Below are 20,558 nucleotides of genomic sequence, written 5' to 3' on the forward strand. Positions count from 1 at the left end.
CTTTCACATAACTTTACAATCTATTATCAGTTAGAACAAAACTCACACAGGTGTTGCACATCACCAATACAATTCATGTTACTCTAGAAGTGCAGTATCTATATCATAACTGTTCACTGACATCTATTTATGTGCTTATCTGTTAATTCAAACGATGAATGGAATAGACACAAACATTCAGAAAATATCTTCATTTTACTCCATATCTAAACATCAACTATAATTTCCCATTTCTCCCACGACCACCCCTTCAGTGAGGCAACTACAAAGATTTTAATAATCATGTTAGAAGAAGAAAGAGCTTTAATCATTCAACAATTAAAACTGCTGTTCGCATTTCTGGAAATAGTTTCTTTAGCCAATCGTCCACCTCACTTTATCTTCTAAATTTATAGCATTGCAGACCACTTATTTATAAACATGCAAGCAGTCTTATCACAAATCATTTTATCCTTGTAACTATATGATATATTATAGTCAATTATTAACTTTCAATGAAGTCATTCTCTCAAAAGTGTTTTCATTGCAGCGTTATCTGTCTGTGGTCTTTTTAGAACTGAAATTTGAAAAACATCTCATTTTCTGTTATATCAGACATATTTTCATCAAATAATGTGGTTGCTGTTTTTGTTGTTATCATTGTTGTTGTTGTTTATATCCAGACTATCCTTGATCCAGGAAACCTATGATGAAAAGCATTCCAGTCATGACTGACTCTGTCTATTTTTCTTTCTTTTATTTTTTGGGTTTTTTTTTCTTTTCAGATACAATGTATCTAATACCACATCATTTTTCTAAAACAGTATGGTGTGGTTTCAGTGAAATTCTACTGCTATTTCTAGCAGGTCAAACAACCACATATTGGGCCCCCACCCACCTCATTACCTCATCAAACAATGTAGTGTTGTTGCTATTATTGTTGTTGTTGTTGCTGTTATTGTTTAGCCTCATGTCAACCATGATCAAACAGATCTATGATCAAGGTTATTCCAGCCATGATCATCCCCTCTTATTTTCAGGCTTGTATCTAGAACTACATTATTTAAAGTGCCCTTCCTTCTTTATGATGGTAGATTGTAATTTTGATAGACATTTGGCTGTTATACCCAGCAAGTTGATCCATTGAACATGTAGGAAGAGCAATTTGTTTTTAAATACTGTTTACCATTATTTTATCAATTGCAAACCATTTCATCTAAATGATAATTACAAATTGGTGACATTTTAATGTAGACAACAGCATAATTAACAGGTGTCCTACACTGTATTTGTATATCTATACAAATGTCAGGTAAATTTATGAGTGTTTGTTTATACTAAACACATTTTTAACCTCTCTTATGAAAAGAACATACTGTGGTTAAACCACATTTTCTTATTTCTCTATGACCAGAAAAAAAGTCAAGTTTCAGTGTTTTTATTGCTTTGTTACTCATTTTCTTAACTATAGAGAACATAGTAGCTGAGAACTGTTTACAGTACATACAAACTTGGATAAAATTAAATTGACCTGATTTAATATAAATAATCACAAATGCAAGCTTTGGAAATGTTTAATAGAGAGAAGCACCAAACAGCATTAGGATAAATAGTGATATAAGTTAAAACTTATGGGTGTATTTATAGTAAATTTTTCTGGTTGAAATTGAAAAGTACCTATTTTTCACCACTAAGTTAAAAGCATGTTTACTATAAACACACAGTCATAATTCGACCTTATATCTCTGTTTATCCAAATGTTGTTGTGCACTTCATCATCATCGCGGAACGCGTGGCTTAGTGGTTAGGGTGTTAGCATCATGATCGTAAGATTGTGGTTTCGATTCCTGGACCAGGCGACGCGTTGTGTTCTTGAGCAAAACACTTCATTTCACGTTGCTCCAGTCCACTCAGCTGGCAAAAATGAGTAACGCTGCGATGGACTGACGTCCTGTCCAGCTGGGGAACACATACGCCATTGAAACCGGGAAACCGGGCCCGTGAGCCTGGCTAGGCTTTAAAAGGGCACATGTATTATTATTATTACTTCATCATCATCATTTAATTAAATATTATTAACAGATGTAATATCTTAATGAAAATTAAGGCAGATCGATTTAGTTTTGTTCAAGTTTATATATACTAAAATAGTTGTAAGCTACTATTTAATTTATGAGTGGGAAAATGAGTGATCAGTCACTGATGAAGCAGTAAGAAAGAAAGGAAAAACTAGTCAAGTCTGTCTCCTTTTTCTGGTCACAGAGACAAAAATGTGGTCGTACTACAGTATTTTCTTTTCACAGCAAGGCAAAAGAAAAACTATATGTTCACTATAAACATCACTGTATGTTTACCTTTCACCTCTTTTTTGATAATTATGCATAATTTTTCCGAAATGACTTCATGAAAAAATAAACTTAAGATGAGATGTTACTGAAGTTAACTTGCAGAAATTCTGTTCTAGATAGATACAATGATACATTTATCATAATGTTCTGGCGTGATGGTATTATATCTATGAGAATTTCAGGTGATTTGAATGTGTAGCTTCAGGAAATGTGTGATTAAAACAGACTTTAGCATGATCTACAAACATTCCTTGCATGTCAATGTGGTCTCACTTTATGTACTTTGGTTGCTGTCATTGTTTAGCTCAAAGACTGTCAGTTTTTTTGTATCTTTCTTTTGTTCTTTTTTTTCTTTTTTTTCTAAGACCTGTGCATCCAGGAAGACATTATCAGATACATCTTTCTCCTTTTAAGTTAGTAAGATGTGGTTTGAGGGTTATTTGACTGCTGTTTCTTGCAGTATGAGTAACCACATAGAAGTTCCCTAGCTGACTTGTGTGTTTTACTGATGGTAGTTGTTATTTAACTTCAGGTCAGCCCAAATTGAACAAATATCTGATTAAAAGTATTCCAGACATCTTTTTTTCTTTCAGGCAGTGAACACCATCCAGTTCTAAATTAACAAATGTGACCTTTCCTTTATAAGATGATAGGGAAGATTTTGAGGGAGATTTGACTCCTTTTTTTTTTTTTTTTTTTTTTTTGTGAATCAGCACATGTTAAGTCACTTGTGTTCTTTCATCAGGACTATATTCACCGTATTTTAACATCACTGTGATGGGAAAGTACAATGTCGTATTTATACTACCTGTTATATACTGTTAATTTTTTTTTTTTTTTTGAATTTTTTGAAGTTTGTTGCAGTTGATGTGGGAGAGGCTGATATTTCAAACACAGCTGGCATGGATTTCATCTATTGCTTGCAGATCTATGAGGGTAGGGTATTATCATTTTGTACAAAAGGTTATGCCAGTGAATATTTGATCATCAATCTTTCTGGGTAATAGATTTAATTCACCACCCAGTTTAGCACCATCGTTGAGCCTTTGGGTACCTTCCGCAGAATCCATCCGTTGTAAGCATTCATGCTAGGCCTCTGAGGATAACTTCTTCCCATTTTCCCACCAATCATAAAAGCTTGGAAACATCTGGGTCACAGCAATTTCTCTTCCATGAAGTTTTACATTCATATTCTCTTCTTCTCAGTCAAATGTATGAACAATACTGATATATTCTTACATTTCTTCGATATCCACATCTGTGTCCACAAGTGTCTGACTTCACATCATAATTGTTGTCTTCATATGGTACGTTGTTCTCTAGTAGTTATACTTAAGATGTTGTTATTGTTTAACCCCAGGTCATCTTTAATCCATCAGCCCTCTGATCAAATGGCATTCTAACCATGATTACATCATAATATTTTCAAAAATATTATTTAAGGCTACCTTATCCATCATGTCTTAAAGAGTATGGTTGATTTGAAGGCTACTTGGCTATTTTGTAAGAAAGTAGGGTGTGACTTGAGGGAGATTTGACTGCTGTTTTTATAACAAGTCTAGCAACAATATAGAAACTCCTTTGATGATAGAGTAGCATGGATCTTAGGTGTTTCACTCATAAACACACACATCACCCGGTCTGAGATTTGAACCCACGATCCCTCAATTGTGAGTCCACTGCTCTAACCACTAGGCTATGTGCCTCCACAGGAGTTTTTATATGCATGTTCAAAATGTTTCCTGTAAACAAAATTAAAGGATATATATATATATATATATATATATATATATATATATATATATATATATATATATATATATACACAGAGTGAGATGGGTGAATTGTCACCAGTTTATATTTTTAATTTTGTACATGTGCATTGTTTGTTTATTATTTTGTCGACTACACGGTATAATAGGGTCAGTTGGGTACTGTCTGTGAGAAAAACAGTATTATGACGCAATTCACTCTGCCAGAAATTTGAAAACAACATGCTGTACTGCTTGGCATTCGTGCAGGAAGCTCCAATACAAACATTTCAGAGTGTTTGAGTGACAATATATATATATATATATATATATACATACATATATATAGACACCTATCCCTGTCCCTTTATACCTCTAATCTCTCATCAACTGGCACAAAGCACACCCCCTGCCCAACTCACTACTTCTCCCCACTTCCAGCTGAAGAGGTTTTTGTCTTGCAAGTTACTTGATGACTCTTTTGGTGCCACATAAAAACTACCCAGTGCATGCTGTAAAGTAGTCATTAGGAAGGGAACCCAGCCACAGACATCATTCCAAAACAGACAATAGAGCCTGGTGTGGGTCCAGGTCTTACCAGTTCCAGTCAAGCCGTACAACCCATGCTAACATGGACATTAAATAATATATAGTATAACTTAGATATCATAGTTATTTTCCTTGTCTTTAGCCTTACCTATTCATTTATGGGATTTTTATAAGAAATCAATGCTGTGATTTCTTGAAACTTATGAAGGGCTATATTTTCATGGTTATAGAAATAATGCGGAGCACAAATTATGTTTTAAAATTTTGGTATTTTGATTGTTAGATGTGTTCTTTTGAAAACTTTCTGAATACGACAAGACTGAATAAATTTTATTGCATAAAATTATACTTGTAAAGATTGTAGATTACTCGTTAGACAATGTTCATTGTTAATGAAGAAGAGAGAAGTTTACATATTAGTAATTATCAACAATCTTGTTATATAAGAAATGATTAACTTAAAATCAAATTTTAACTGAAGAATGCATCTGAAAGCGAAAATAGAGCTTATAAGATGCTTCCAAATGTTAGTATTGTTTTTCATGTTTTAAACTGATCATTCATATTGTAACCACTTTTCTGGAAAGGAAAAGAACCATGATAGAATTGGAATGTTACAACTACAGCAGGAATTAAATTCTCCATACACTCCTTCCTGATATCTAGAGGAAAATCCAACCAACTCTTTGTGCTGTAAAACAAACCTGATTTGCTTCTAAGTTTTATGCTACTGAATACTTTGGATGTCTGATCAAACTTTCAGAACAATGAAGAGATGAAAGAAATTTTAAACATAAAATGCTTCACTCAAAAATGGCAACTAGTACTGTTAACACAGTGGTCATTTTTACAATTGATTAAGTGCATAGCAAAACTTGAGTAAAAGAATTTCCTTTTGAAATTTTGGTCAACTGAAACTTTATTCTGGACTAGATAAGTTAACTATTAGAAGTTGTTGTCATTGTGTTTTTGTATGCTGTGAAATGTTTTAGATATGAAGAAATGTCCTTTATTATCCAAACATTGGCTATCACATTGTTAACTTTTGATAATAGCTGCTAAACACTTGATGTGGCATAATATTCTGCAACTAAGATGAAGGAATTAACCTGTTTCAGTGTTTCTCTGTGGTGTTGTTGTACGAAGACTATTAATTTTACTTTTGGTCTATGTACTTTAATGTAGTTTACTAATATTGATTTTAGTAAGAATATTGCTATATTTATTTTGTGCATTAGGAAATTGCTTCCTTTACAGCTTACATATTTGTGTTTTAAGAATGTGGATGTGCATGTATGTGTATGTTTGGCATTTCTCTACTTAAATGCGGTCCATTCTACAGCACAAGATATTTTAGTCTAAACAACAACTTCAATAAAATTCTGAACTTCAAGAAAGTTTTACATATTACAAATGAGCAACTTATCAATTAAATTCAAAGAATTCTGATTATCTGGTCTGAAATTTCTAGAAGTTAACAAGTAAACATATACTGACAAAAATAATATACATCAAGTATTATAGATGTGAAATCAAACCAATAATTATAGTTCAATAGCTGAGGATTCTTTATCGGCTGACTCTGTAGATACTTTTATTTACTGAGTTTCAAATCTGAGCTCAGTGTAAATATATGCAATTTTCTGTACACATATTTTTTCAGTCGTTAGCTCTTATAGAACAAATTAGTAGACATGTTGAAATCTTAGTTTAGAATTTTAGTGGGGAACAATCTAATCATATACTTTCTGTGCAATTGTTAAAACACTATAGATGTAGGCAAGGTTGTGTGGTGAAAAGTGTGTTTTGCTACTCTGTGGTTCAGTACTGAACTTGGAGCAAGTACTCTCTACCATGATTGTTTTATATTAACCAAATGGTTATCAAAGAAGTTTGGTATAACAGGCAGAAATTGTATGTGTGCGTGTGTGCATGTGTGTGTGTGTGTGTGTGTTTATTCCAGTGTAAGATAAAAACTTATGCATCCGATTTCTTATCTTACTAAAATAATGGTTGATATAGTCAACTGAAACCTCTGCATGTGATGCTCTTGTATGGGTGCAGTTTAATGATTGAAACCAGGAGAGAAAAAAAACAAAAATATGTGCCACCAACAACCACTTCACCCAAAGGATGAAATTGAAAAGGTCTACAAACATTGCCTACTCTTGAAAACTTTTGTTCGAAATTAAGTTAATACAAAAAATTATTAAAAATAAAAACTTGAGCAAAACTGTACGTGTGTGTATGTATATATTTATATATACATACACACACACACATATATCTGCACATACATATGTATCCAGGTGTACATATATATGTGTGTACACACATACATATACATAGATATATAAGATCAAAGTATAGTGTGTGTGTGTGTGTGTATATATATATATATATATATATATATATATATATATATATATATATATATATATATATAAGAACACAAATATGTTAAGGTTCAATACAGATGTTTTAGACATGTTTTTTGTTGATTCAATTAGATCATGAAAAAAATACGTTTTCTTCTTCAGATTTCTTCTGGTGAATCACAATTTTGATATTTGGTTTTTTAAAAAATGCCAGGATGTGGAATGTATGTTGACTCACTCATTTTGGCAGCAATTCAGAGTGTATATATATGTGTGTATATACAGGGTGCATACAATATTTGAGGACAGATTTATGTTTATAAAAAAACCAAATATATAATAACAGATAACTTTATTTATCAAAAAATGCTATGAGGATAAAAATAAACGTTCTTTTCTATAATGTTATTCAATAAAGCCACATTCAGCTCCAACAACTGCTTCTATATGAGATCTAAATCATCTACATGCTCGAATCAAGTGGTCCTGGTTCATTTTGGACATTACTCTGACTATGGTAGTTTTCAAAGAATCTTTGGTGTTATGTGTGTGTTCATTGACCTCTCTATCAACAACACTCCACATGTAATAGTGCACTGGATTGAAATCTGGGGAATTAGGAGGCCAAATGTTAGGGGTTATGTGATCATGAAAATTTTCAGCCATCCATTCTTGTGTTACTAGAGCCATGTGTGATAGTGCAGAGTCTTACCGAAACACATGTTTCATTGCATACATTGTGTATTGCGTACACTGTCTAACCAGGGCTTAACAGTTATTTCGAGGACCTCAATGTAGGCAGCAGAGTTAATTATAAGACCTTCTGGAAAGAAGTAAAGAAGCATCAAATATCCTTCATTGTTGACAACCCCTAAAACCATGACAGTTGCAGGAAATTTTGTATGCATAACACTTGGAACATCAGAAGGGTCTGCACATAACCATCTGTCATTTCTTCTGTTAACTTTTTGATCTTGGTCAAAGTTTTTTTCGTTTGAGAAAAACTAAATCAAATCTTTTTCTGCTGAATTTTTCAGTTTGTTTAAAAGCCTTTTAGATCTGACGTTGTGATTTTCTTTTGCTTTTTCTGACAAATTGACCTTCCCTCATCATATAAGACTTATATCTGATCTCTTCGTGGACAACATTTCTGACTGTTCCTTCTGACACATGGAGATAGATCTTTTGCAACTGACCTCATGGACTTTCTGGGATTGAAATCAATGGTTTGTTGAACTTGCTGATTAAATTCAGGTGTTCTAATAATTTCAGAGCATTTAGAATGCTTTTTTATGCTTTGATACTAGTGATACGTTTCCATCTTCAGTTTCTAGCTCCTTACAAACTTTGTAGATGAAAAATCTGGCAACTTTTAACGATCAAGATATTCCTAAATCGCTATGCTCAGCCTTTATAACCACAATAACAACATGCTGCTTCATTTCTTGATTCAAATTAATCCTACAAATTTTTAATTATTTATAGATAGATAGATAGGTAGGTAGGTAAGTAGGTAGGTACGTACATACGTACATACATACGTACATAGGTAGATAGAGATAGATAGACAGACAGTTAGTAGGTAGGTAGATAGAGATGGATGGATGGATGGATTAAGGAACCCATCACTATGCATAACTATTTTAAAATAATGTAGACATTTAATTTATCTTAGATTTGATATTTCAAGGAAGAAATAGATAATAGAAGTATACACATATTAGGTGTGTGCTACATTGAAGACATGGCTGTGTTTGATTTCAATGTTTTTATTAATACTTTATCATATTTCCTTATTCGGTTTTTAGGTCTAGTTTGGTATAATAAAATTATTATTTCAAATTAAATGTATGAAACTAATAAGGGAAGATGAAAAAAGATCTTTAATAAAAAAACGACTTAATTGAAACACATTTGAGTCTTCAATATAACGTTTGAAAAAAAAATGTGTTCTCATTTTACATAAATATATGCACACATACATACGTGCATGAGTGTGTGTGTGTGTGTCTGTGTGAATGTATGCCATATGTATATTTACATGCATGTATATGTATGTACATACATGCATATATGTATATTTCTCTGCATATGAATGATTTTCTTCCTCATCTCCTAGATTCTGAGATGAAAAAAGAAAAGAAAAATAATACAAAAGATGGTATATTTTAAATTTCTATTTCCTTTCAAGTAATAAGTAGATACTATCTTACTAACTTACTACTAACATATCTAACTTAAAAACAAATAAGAATTTATAGTTGAGCCACAATATTGAAAACATAGAGAACTAAAAGCCGAACACCAAATTCTATATTTTTCAGATATTTATCTCACAGGAACTTCATTTGTGACTGTTGGTGATCACATAATATTGGTGTGCAATGTGGTGGGTGGGGACTATATCCCCGAGGATGTAGATTGGTTCAAAGATGGCAATGAGATCAAATATGATTCTACACAAAGGGTACACGTAACCAGACAGCGTTCGGTGAATACGAAGTTTTTATCGAGTCAACTACTGATTAAAAAAAGTAATATGGATGATGCAGGGAATTACGTTTGCCGTTCTGGCATGGATGTAACCAGCCTGAATGTTGAAGTCCTTAATGGTAGGCAATGATTTTTTATGGCTTCTTTCAGCACATTATTATCTTTCTATTTCAAAACTCTCCCCTTTTTTTGATACATCAAAATATCTCTCAAATCTTCTTATTCAAATTCTGGAAGCATTTTTGAGATTCAGCGTATAGGCTTCAAGATATTTTCTATTTAAATACCGAATACATCATACACACACACACACACATATATATATATATATATATATATATATATACATACATACATACATACATACATATATATATATATATATATATATATATATACAGAGAGAGAGAGAGAGTAAAAGAGTATATATATATATATATATATATATATACTCTTTTACTCTTTTACTTGTTTCAGTCATTTGACTGTGGCCATGCTGGAGCACCGCCTTTAGTCGACCAAATCGACCCCAGGACTTATTCTTTGAAAGCCTAGTACTTATTCTATCGGTCTCTTTTGCCGAACCACTAAGTTACAGGGACGTAAACACACCAGCATCGTTTGTCAAGCGATGTTGGGGGGACAAACACATACATACATACACACACATATATATATATATATATATATATATATATATATATACATACATACATACAATGGGCTTCTTTTCAGTTTCCGTCTACCAAATCCACTCACAAGGTTTTGGTCGGCCCAAGGCTATAGTAGAAGACACTTGCCCAACATGCCACGCAGTGGGACTGAACCCGGAACCATGTGGTTGGTAAGCAAGCTACTTACCACACAACCACTCCTATGCCTTACATGTATATTTATACATAAATTATAGATCCACTATAGGTAGAATAAAGTGAGAGATAAATATCGATTTAATACACATATTGAAAGAGCAACTAATAGTTTCATGCTTTTTTAATACTTAAACTAGGCATATTTATAATATATGCCATGTATCTCCGACCAACCTTTCACTAAGGACACTGGACAGTGAGAAACTAAGAAAAAACAAGAAGAAAAATACTGCATTAATTGTGGTTTCTGCAGTTAGGGAGGATGGGGATCTTGGTTTCTTTCTTCTCATATATATATATATATATGTGGGTGTATATATATATGTATGTATATATATGCATATGCATATATATGTATGTATATATATTTGTGTGTATGTATGTATATATGTGTGTGTGTGTGTGTGTGTGTGTGTATGTACATATATATATTTATATATATATTTATATATATATATATATATATATATATATATATATATATATATATACTATCAGAGATACCCGGCCTTGCTCAGGATTAAAACGGCATAGATTTTTATTGTTTTACTTGTTTCAGTCATGTGACTGTAGTCGTGCTGGAGCACTGCCATAGGCTGAAGAAATCAACCACAGGATTTATTCTTTGTAAGCCTAGTACTCATTCTGTCAGTGTCTTTTACCAAACCGCTAAGTTACCGGAATGTAAACACAGCAACATCATTAATTAATTTCAGTTTAAACAGTTTTTTGGAAGTGGTATTTGATTAAACATAAATTGTGTGCTCCTCCCATCATACATTAACTTCACAACACTTCACTTACAGTAACCATCCTCTATCATATCCTCCCTCTCAGTTGAGAAAGCTCTTTAGTCCTGCAAGATACAGGGTAACCTCACTAACGCTGGTGCCACAAAAACAAAAAAAGCACACACTATACTCTGTAAAGCAGTAGGAATTAAGAAATGTATCCAGCCATAGAAACCATGCCTGATTCACTAGAGCAAGACGTGGTTCTCTGTACTGTTGGATCCTGTCAAAATGTCCAACCCATGCCAAGATGGGAAGAAGTCATAAAAATGATGCTGATGATGATGCGTGCATACATATGAGTATTTCACTGATGTTTTCCAGTTCAAGATTTGAACATTAATAAGAAAATCAAAAAATCAGTACTTTTTGAACAATGTTCCTTGTGATATATGTTCAGCACTGAGTCACACAGACACTCCATTGTCTATCTTGCTGTGAAAAATAGTGAACCAATGATCTACTATTGGAAACTTGTTGCCAACAACACTATTGTTCACCAAATGTGATACAGTAATATAAAAAATTAAAAAATAGACAACTAAGCTGATATGAACATATAATGGCAATGAAATATCAAAAGTGCAATAAGTTGATAATGGAAAATATTCGTTATATACATAAAATAAGAGAAAATAGATTTTAAGAATTGTCTAGAGAAAGAGAAATTGAAATAACATTAGTCATTGATTAATGTTGTTGCTTTTTTTCCCCTCGCTATATAATTATTTCTTGTCGGGCTTTCTTTTTTTATAAATTGCTCCCAAGATTAAATATGATAACATTAACTTAGCTATTGTTTTTCCTGAATAGGGTGTTATTTGTTCTCTAAACCATTCTATATTTCTGTACTAATTAGTGTACAATATGAATATTTTTCCATTATTATTTTGGAAAGTACAGTGGTGTCCATACTTAGCTGATGATGTCAATAACACCGAAACATGTACGAGATGAAATAATTAAAATAATTAAAATAATTAAAATAATATTAGCCACTGGCAAATGTTTTTTCTCCCTTCACCACATGATTATTTTTAGACAACTGTTTAATATTCTACTCATTGAATATATTAATATTAATTTGTTAACTTAGCTATAAGAACTTTGAGATTGACAGATGAAATTACATAGGTTTATTACATGTGGAGAAATGGTGCACTATAGATTTTTTAAACACATACAGACATATAGAAAACAAGCACTAAATTTATGAAAGTGGTGATGTCGATGATGATGATGATGACAGTGATGATGGTGATGACAACAACAATGATAATTGTCTTTCCAAGTGCATGATATTAATTTGAAAATGAGATTAGAAAATTTGGTTTGTTCCATTGAAGTATTTATTATCTGCCCTTAAAGGAAACAACATAGTAACAATACTTCCTCCTGGGTCTGAGTTCTTTTATCACAGTTATATTTGCAATAATCTATAGACTATTTATTATATTCTTACATTTTTCTATCTTCTTTCTCATTTTTTTTTTTCATTTTCTTAATTTTATTTCTCTTTTAACTAATTATATTTAATTTTTTTCATTCTTTTCTTTATTAATTTTTACTAACAGTTTTCTTTGTTTTATATATATATATATATATATATATATATATATATATATATATATATATATATATACACACATATATATATATATGTGTGTGTGTATTCATCATTTTTGTTGTAGTCCAAGACTTGCCAAACTATGGAATTATTTAAGTAATTTACAGAAAATAATGAGATCATGCAAAAGCTGACCTACAGCAGTCAATCTTTTACCATATATATTCATAGTTGTTGAATATATTCTATTATCATCATATTTCTTTATTTCTTTTTTCTTTTTTCTTTTTTTCTTTTTTGATTTTTGTTGTTGTTTTTTTATTATCATACTGGTACAATTGCCTGAGAATAATTTGAGTTTCAAAGAAATACGTTCTTGAAATTATATTATGATTTTGTTACTTGATTTCAAAATGCCAGTTTAATTTTGAAGATTTCTTTTTTAAAACTGAAATAATATTAAAATTATTATTATCATTATCATTATTATTATTATTATTATTATTATTATTATTAAAATAAAATTATTCATATGGAAATTATTATAGGAAGATAATTGAATACTATAAAAATATAGCAAGTGTATATTGAAAAGATATTGGAACCAATATAAAATATATACAAGTTATTTCAGTTTAATTTATAGTATTATTAATATTTTAACCCTAATAAATGAAGCCCATGGTTTTAATAAATACTTAATTTTGCACTTTGAGTGGTTTCACTATTTCAGAAAATCAAATACTAGATCTCACCTAATCCTCAACCAGACCGAGACTAAAAATTGAGAGTTAAGCAATCATGTCCTATCTTATGACCAGTGAGTTGAGAAGGGAGCCTCTATGTGGATACTTGGCCTCTTAGAAATAGCAGGCAAATTAACTTTTAAAAAACAACTTTCATCCTTTTGTTGGGATCTTTATTCTCTCTCTCTCTCTCTCTCTCTCTCTCTCTCTTTCTCTCTCTCTCTCTCTCTCTCTCTCTCTCTCTCTCTCTCTCTCTCTCTCTCTCTCTCTCTCTCTCTCTCCATCTGTCTATCTATCTATCTATCTATCTATCTCTCCCTCTCCCATTCTGAAGCAGAGGGGTGGGGCGGAAAACAAACATCTAATCTAAACCATTGGACTTTTCTTCCTCACAACACAACTTTCCATCATTTGAATTATTTGAAAGACATAACTTTCCCCTGTTTGAACTATCTGCAAATACATCAATAGTTCCCCCAGATTCTTCTGTTTTGCTATAATCAAAAGTGTTCCTAGATTTCTTCCTCTTAGATTTATCTCTCACAATCAAAAAGCTAAAGGCTGCTCCCATCAAAACATCATCATTTTAATGTCCACTTTCTATTTTTGGCATGGGTTCAATAGTTTGACAGGAGCTGGCAAGTCAGAAGATTGTGCTAAGCTCCACAGCCTGCTTGATGCCCCTGCTCGTGCCAATAACTTTACAGAGTGGACTACGTGCTTTTTTATATGACACCAGTACCAAGACACTCAAAATAAATGTTTTAATATTTGAGATGAGTTGCTATTAATACAACGAAATATATTTTCTAATGATTAACCTTGACTTTAAAGATAACAGAAGCAGTTAATAGTCGGAAAAAAAAAATCATAATTATATAAACTCATGGTAATAAGTTAGATTGAATTTTTAAAACTTAAATTTACTATCTACTCGTTACTGTTATTAGGTCCTGCATCAAACCTGATTGAGTGGACTTATCATCAGAGACATGTTTGTGTGTGTGTGTAACTCTACACTTGTAAAAATCAGTGGATGAATAAAAGAGTTCCTTACTTAAAGAATAAGGTTGGCAACAGGGAGTGCATTGGACCATAAAATATTGCCTCAATAAGTCTTCATCCAGCATGGAAAAACAGACAAGAAATAAATGATATCTTTAACTCGTTTCAGTTAATGGATGGCAGCTATGCTGGGGCTTTGCTTTGAAGGGACCAGCTGAATAAATCAACCCCAGTATTTATTTTAACAGTCTCTTTTGCCAAACCCCTAAGTTATGGGGAAGTGAACAAACTAACACCAGTTGTCAAGTGATGGTGGAAGCAAAAACAAAGATACACACTCATAAACATGTGTACATGTATATACATAGATATACATAGATATCTACACACACCGGCGAGCTGGCAGAGTGGTTAGCACGCTGGGCGAAATGCTTATCGGTATTTTGTCTGCCGTTATGTTCTGAGTTCAAATACCGCTGAGGTCGAATTTGCCTTTCATCCTTTTGGGGTCGATAAATTAAGTATCAGTTATGCACTGGGGTCGATGTAATCGACTTAATCCCTTTGTCTGTCCTTGTTTGTCCCCTCTATGTTTAGCCCCTTGTGGGCAATAAAGAAATAAGATATCTACACACACTCACATACACACATATATATATGCATATATCTATAATATATATATGGATATATGTGTGTGTGAGTGTGCATATATATATATATATATATACAAACACATACACACACAATTGGCTTCCACACAGTTCCCATCTACTAGATTCACTCACAAGGCATTGGTCAGCCCATGGCCATAGTAGAAGATACTTGCCCAAGATGCTGAGCAGTGGTACTGGACCTAAAACCACATGGTTGCCAAACAAACTTCTTAACGACATGGCTATAGCTGTGACTGAATGAATTGTTGTTACTGTCGTTTTTCTTCCTATTTTATTGTACTCAACTACTGTCTAAAAACGTGGGAGGTTTAACAGTATTCCACTTGTGTAGTGTTTAGAAAATAATATGCCTATAAAAAGAAATACTTTTTAGCTTCTTTCTGAAGATAATGGTTATTTCACTCTGCATTCCATATTTGGATATCATAATGTCCCAGGCAAGTCTTTTAAATGACCATCGCTCACTAACACTAAGGAAAGATGGAATCGATTTTTAAAAGTCAGGTATTGCTTTTTGAAATCCTAGACAGGTGAAAGGTAAGGCCCATACTAATGAGATTTTAAGGTCATAAAGCAGAAAGATGAAACTTAATGCTCAATGTAAGGCATTTAGATTGGTGCTTTATTGGATCTGAAAATGTTTCTTCTCTTTCTCTCTCCCTCTCACTCTCTCCATCTATCTGGTATTCCCACTGACAAGGTATTAGCATATAAGCATATATATATAAATTAATAAATATACATACATACATTTATGTATATGTATGTGTGTGTGTGTGTGTATATATATATATATATATATATATATATATATATATATATGTGTGTGTGTTTGTGTGTATGTATATATATATGTGTGTGTATGTATGTACATAGATATATATATATACATGCACACACAAACATATATATGCATGTATGTACTCATACATATCCACATATCCACATACACATGCACACACGAATATATATATATATATATATATATATATATATATATATATATATGTATGTGTGTGTGTGTAAATGTGCATGCATAGGTGTCTGCATGCATACATATATATTAAGACATTTATACATATAAATATACATACGTTTAAGAAGGGATGACCACTAAGTGGACATCCGATATGCTAGAAAGATGTGGTCATCCCTTCTTATACGCACGTCATACAATTTTTCTGAATTTTCAGATTTTTTATATGCTAGGTCACTGATGTTAATTAAATTAATATTCAATTTATCACCCTCAGTATATAAATATGGATATATATATATATATATATATATATATATATATATATATATATATATATATATATATATGTATACATGTGTGTGTGGATATTTGTGTATGTATGAGTATGTACATGCATATATATGTTTGTGTGTGTATGTGCATGTACATATACGTTTGTGTGAGCGTGTGTAGACGTTATGAACGCACAAGGTTTTATGTCTATGTATTGTGACAATATGGTTGCGTGTGTTTTTATCTTTTTTCTTTTTTTTTCTACTTATTAGAGTAACTTCCCTTTTATTCAACGGTTTTTCCATACTGTCTCTTGCCATTAATAGCTGACGAGAATGCATCGTAACTCTTCGCTCCAACATTTGAAACTCCGAGTACTATAATGTCAATTTACTGTTTGTCCTAAATTATACATATATATATTTTCATACATGCATATATATGCATACATACATATATATTTATATAGTCACATACACACACAAAAATACATACATAAACACACTTCTTGACATTTTAAATGCAAAAATATTCACATGGATATAAAATTTAATGTTATTTTCTTTTTTTTTTTTTTTTTGAAATATTTTAATAAGACTGTATCTTAATTTATTGACATTTCAATATAAAATATACTGAAAATAAAAGTAAACAATTTTATTACCTCCCTTCTTACCTCTCCTCTAACAACGACTCCTCCTACCCCTCCCACTGCCAGATATTCATGAGAAAATATTCGAACTTATGAATATTTGCTCTCTGAAATACGAAGGAGATTTATTTACATTAATTCCTCCTTCTTTATCGTCTTTTTCTTCTTGTAAATTCCTTTACTGCAGTTAGTCCAGTAAATTGATTTGGTGAGTAACAAAAACAAACTCATAAACAAACAAAAGCAGCAACTAATAAACATAAGAAACATAATAATTTCAAGACATGGTCATTATTATTTTGATTGGATATGATGAAACTGCAGTATATATGTATCTATGTTTTCATATGCATATATATATATATATGTATATATATATATATATATATATATATATATATATATATATATATATATATATATATATATATATATATACTGTGTGTGCATGCATATATAATATATATATATATATATATATATATATATATATATATATATATTTCTGCGTATATGCGCATATACATATATATAGGCACAGGAGTGACTATTTGGAGAAAAGCTTGCTGCCCAACTACATGCTTCCAGGTTCAGTCCCACTGCATGGCACCTTGGGCAAGTGTCTTCTACTATAGCCTCAGGATAACCAAAGCCTTGTGAGTGAATTTGGTAGACAGAAACTGAAAGAAGCCCAGTGTGTATATATCATCATCATCATCATCATTTAATGTCCGCTTTCCATGCTAGCATGGGTTGGATGATTTGACTGAGGACTGCTTCGTTACTGATGAAGATATATCTTGGAATGCATTTTCTGATAATAATCATACAGCTTCCAAATTACAGAGACTTCTGGGACACAAATTCATCTGTCTGAGGCAGGAAATTGATAGCAGAAATTAAATCAATTTACCAGTATTCAACCTACCTGAGCAGGTGACAGTGATATGACAACAGGTAAACATAAACAGCAAGAAGTAAAAACCCTTACATTCACAATGTACACTAACAACCATTACAACCTATCACCAAGTTTCATCCAAATTCATGCAACAGTTATATCATGATTTTTATATTAGAATAGTTGCATTTCATTAAAAGCTCTAGTTTCGAACAGAATCGGGAGATTTATAGAGAGAAAGCCCTTCAGGAATTTAATGGTTTAATTCCACAGACCAAACTTTGCCCTGACATTACCAATTTATTTTCATTTTAACACTCTCAAGTAGATGGCATTAGGAAGGGCATCCAACTGTAGAAACCATGCTAGTGCAGTCCTCTGGATCATCAGTTCATGTAGAACCATGCCAGCATGATAAAGAGATGTTAAATGATGTTTCTGTTGTACCTGTATTCCAAAGGGCCAGCCTTGTCACTCTGTGTCATGCTGAATCTCCCCAAGAATTATGTTAAGGGTACACATGTCTGTGGAGTGCTCAGCCACTTGCATGTTAATTTCATGAGCAGGCTCTTCCATTGATTGGATCAACTGGGATCCTTGTCATCACAACTGACAGAGTGCCACATCATAAATGTATATATATATATATATATATATATATATATATGTATATATATATACATACATACTTTAATTATCACAGTACAGCCATTTTAACCAAAGGACTTGTTAAGTGGGACATCTCTATTTTCTTAGTGTTATTTACAGATCAGGAGTGCATGTCTCAATAAAGTCAAACCAGCATGCAGTAATGAAAGCCACCAAAAACAGAGAAATTGCACAGAATTTTGGGATACATTAATACTAATATATATATTATGAAAATCAAAACAAATGAGAAATTATATTCCAATTGCTTAACAGTGAATAACTGATACAGGGAAAGTAACTTCTCTCTCGTATTGTCAGAATGTTGTATAGCAATCAAGATGGTCCAGAAAGATTGATCCAAATTAAATATGAAAATAATGACTATTATATTATTGGAGTTACCAAAAAATGATGATATATTGCAACAATAAGGCTGGTGAATAGTGATACTTAGATGGTAAAATGCATTCCAATCTCACAATATTCCAATATTGGATAGAAATAATTTAACCTGATTATCTACATTAAAATATGGGAATAAGAATTAATATCTGATTCAATGCTAATATATTATATTTGATACCATATATTATATGTAATTCAAAATCATTTATGATTGAGAGGTAGTCAGTACAATGTTGACTGTTAAAATAAATTAGATCCAAGAGAAAACTATGGTGTCGTCCATAATATGGTTGTCCATAATATGCTGTCCATAATATGGTATTGTTAATAATATATTTCTTATCAATATTTGGCAGGAGTAACAGTGTGACTCATGGACCAAGAGTTTCATTCATTATCACATATCACACTTTGATAATTGCTAACACACAAAACTCTTGTCCCTTAAGTCACTCTACTACTTCTGCCCCAAAATTAATAAAATATATATGTATATTCATGTTTTGAGTCATATTTTTCCAGTTTGCCTCTCCAAACCATTGGATGACTGAAACAAAACAAAAAAAGAATAAAAGAATAGAAATTATGCAACACAGCAGTGAAAAATGAGAAATCCACAAAATAACATAAAATTATAATAATTCAACAGAAGTTTGAAATGGGGTTACAATGTAAATAATATAAAAATATGAGGTAATGATAACTCTCTAAACAAGATGATAATATAAGTTTGAAATGAGATTATATTGCGAATGAGAGATTGAAATATTAATATAGTGTTAACTGGTAAGACAGTGTGAAATGATAAGAGAGTGTGAAATAGTAAGATAGTGTGAAATGATACTGTTAATAGTAGTGTTAAATGCTAAAATAAAAGAGCATGATAATATGGTGATATACAATGTAAAAGATACATAGATTAAGGGATAGGCGGCAAGAACTATAAAAGTTAAGAAAATTTACGATGGAATTGTGTCCAATTGAAAGTCAGAAACTAGTATATATTGGTTCTGTCATTTCTTGAGTTGTGTGCGTGTGCGTGTGTGTGTGTGTGTGTGAGTGAGTGAATGAGTGTGTGAGTGTGTGTGTGAGTGAGTGAATGAGTGTGTGTGTGTGTGAGTGAGTGAGTGAGTGTGAGTGAGTGGGGGGGGGGGGGGGGGGGTAAGTGAGTGTGTGTGTGTGGTGTGTGTGTAAATGAATCGGACACTTGAGCAAGATGCAGTCCTTGAACCTGTCAAATCATTCAAGCCATGCCAGCTTGGAAAATGAACACTAAAAAGACAATGATATCAATACACATATATACATATACAGTGAAGGCGTGTGGTTTAATGGTCAGCTCACGATTGTAAGGTCGTGAGTTCCATTCCCAGCAACGTGTTGTGTCCTTGAGCAAGACACTTTTGTTTCACGTTGCTCCAGTCCACTCAGCTGCCAAAAATGAGTAGTACCTGTGTCATGCTGAATCTCCCCAAGAACTACATTAAGGATACACATATCTGTGGAGTGCTCAGCCACTTGCACGTTAATTTCACAAGCAGGCT

General features: G+C 32.1%; 1 protein-coding gene across 3 annotated transcripts in view; it reads left to right on the forward strand.

Annotated features, from left to right (window-relative positions):
• Window positions 1-20,558, forward strand: part of LOC106868246 (zwei Ig domain protein zig-8) — a 363,647-nt gene that overhangs the window by 260,139 nt on the left and 82,950 nt on the right. For all 3 annotated transcript variants that reach the window (XM_089360695.1, XM_089360696.1, XM_052972069.2), the window contains exon 6: window positions 9,330-9,617. In XM_089360695.1, the coding sequence (XP_089216821.1) occupies window positions 9,330-9,617 (288 nt within the window). The remainder of the gene's footprint in view (window positions 1-9,329; window positions 9,618-20,558) is intronic.

The sequence above is a fragment of the Octopus bimaculoides genome, chromosome 12, assembly GCF_046866305.1.
Source record: "Octopus bimaculoides isolate indiv1 chromosome 12, ASM4686630v1, whole genome shotgun sequence".
Taxonomy (NCBI): domain Eukaryota; kingdom Metazoa; phylum Mollusca; class Cephalopoda; order Octopoda; family Octopodidae; genus Octopus; species Octopus bimaculoides.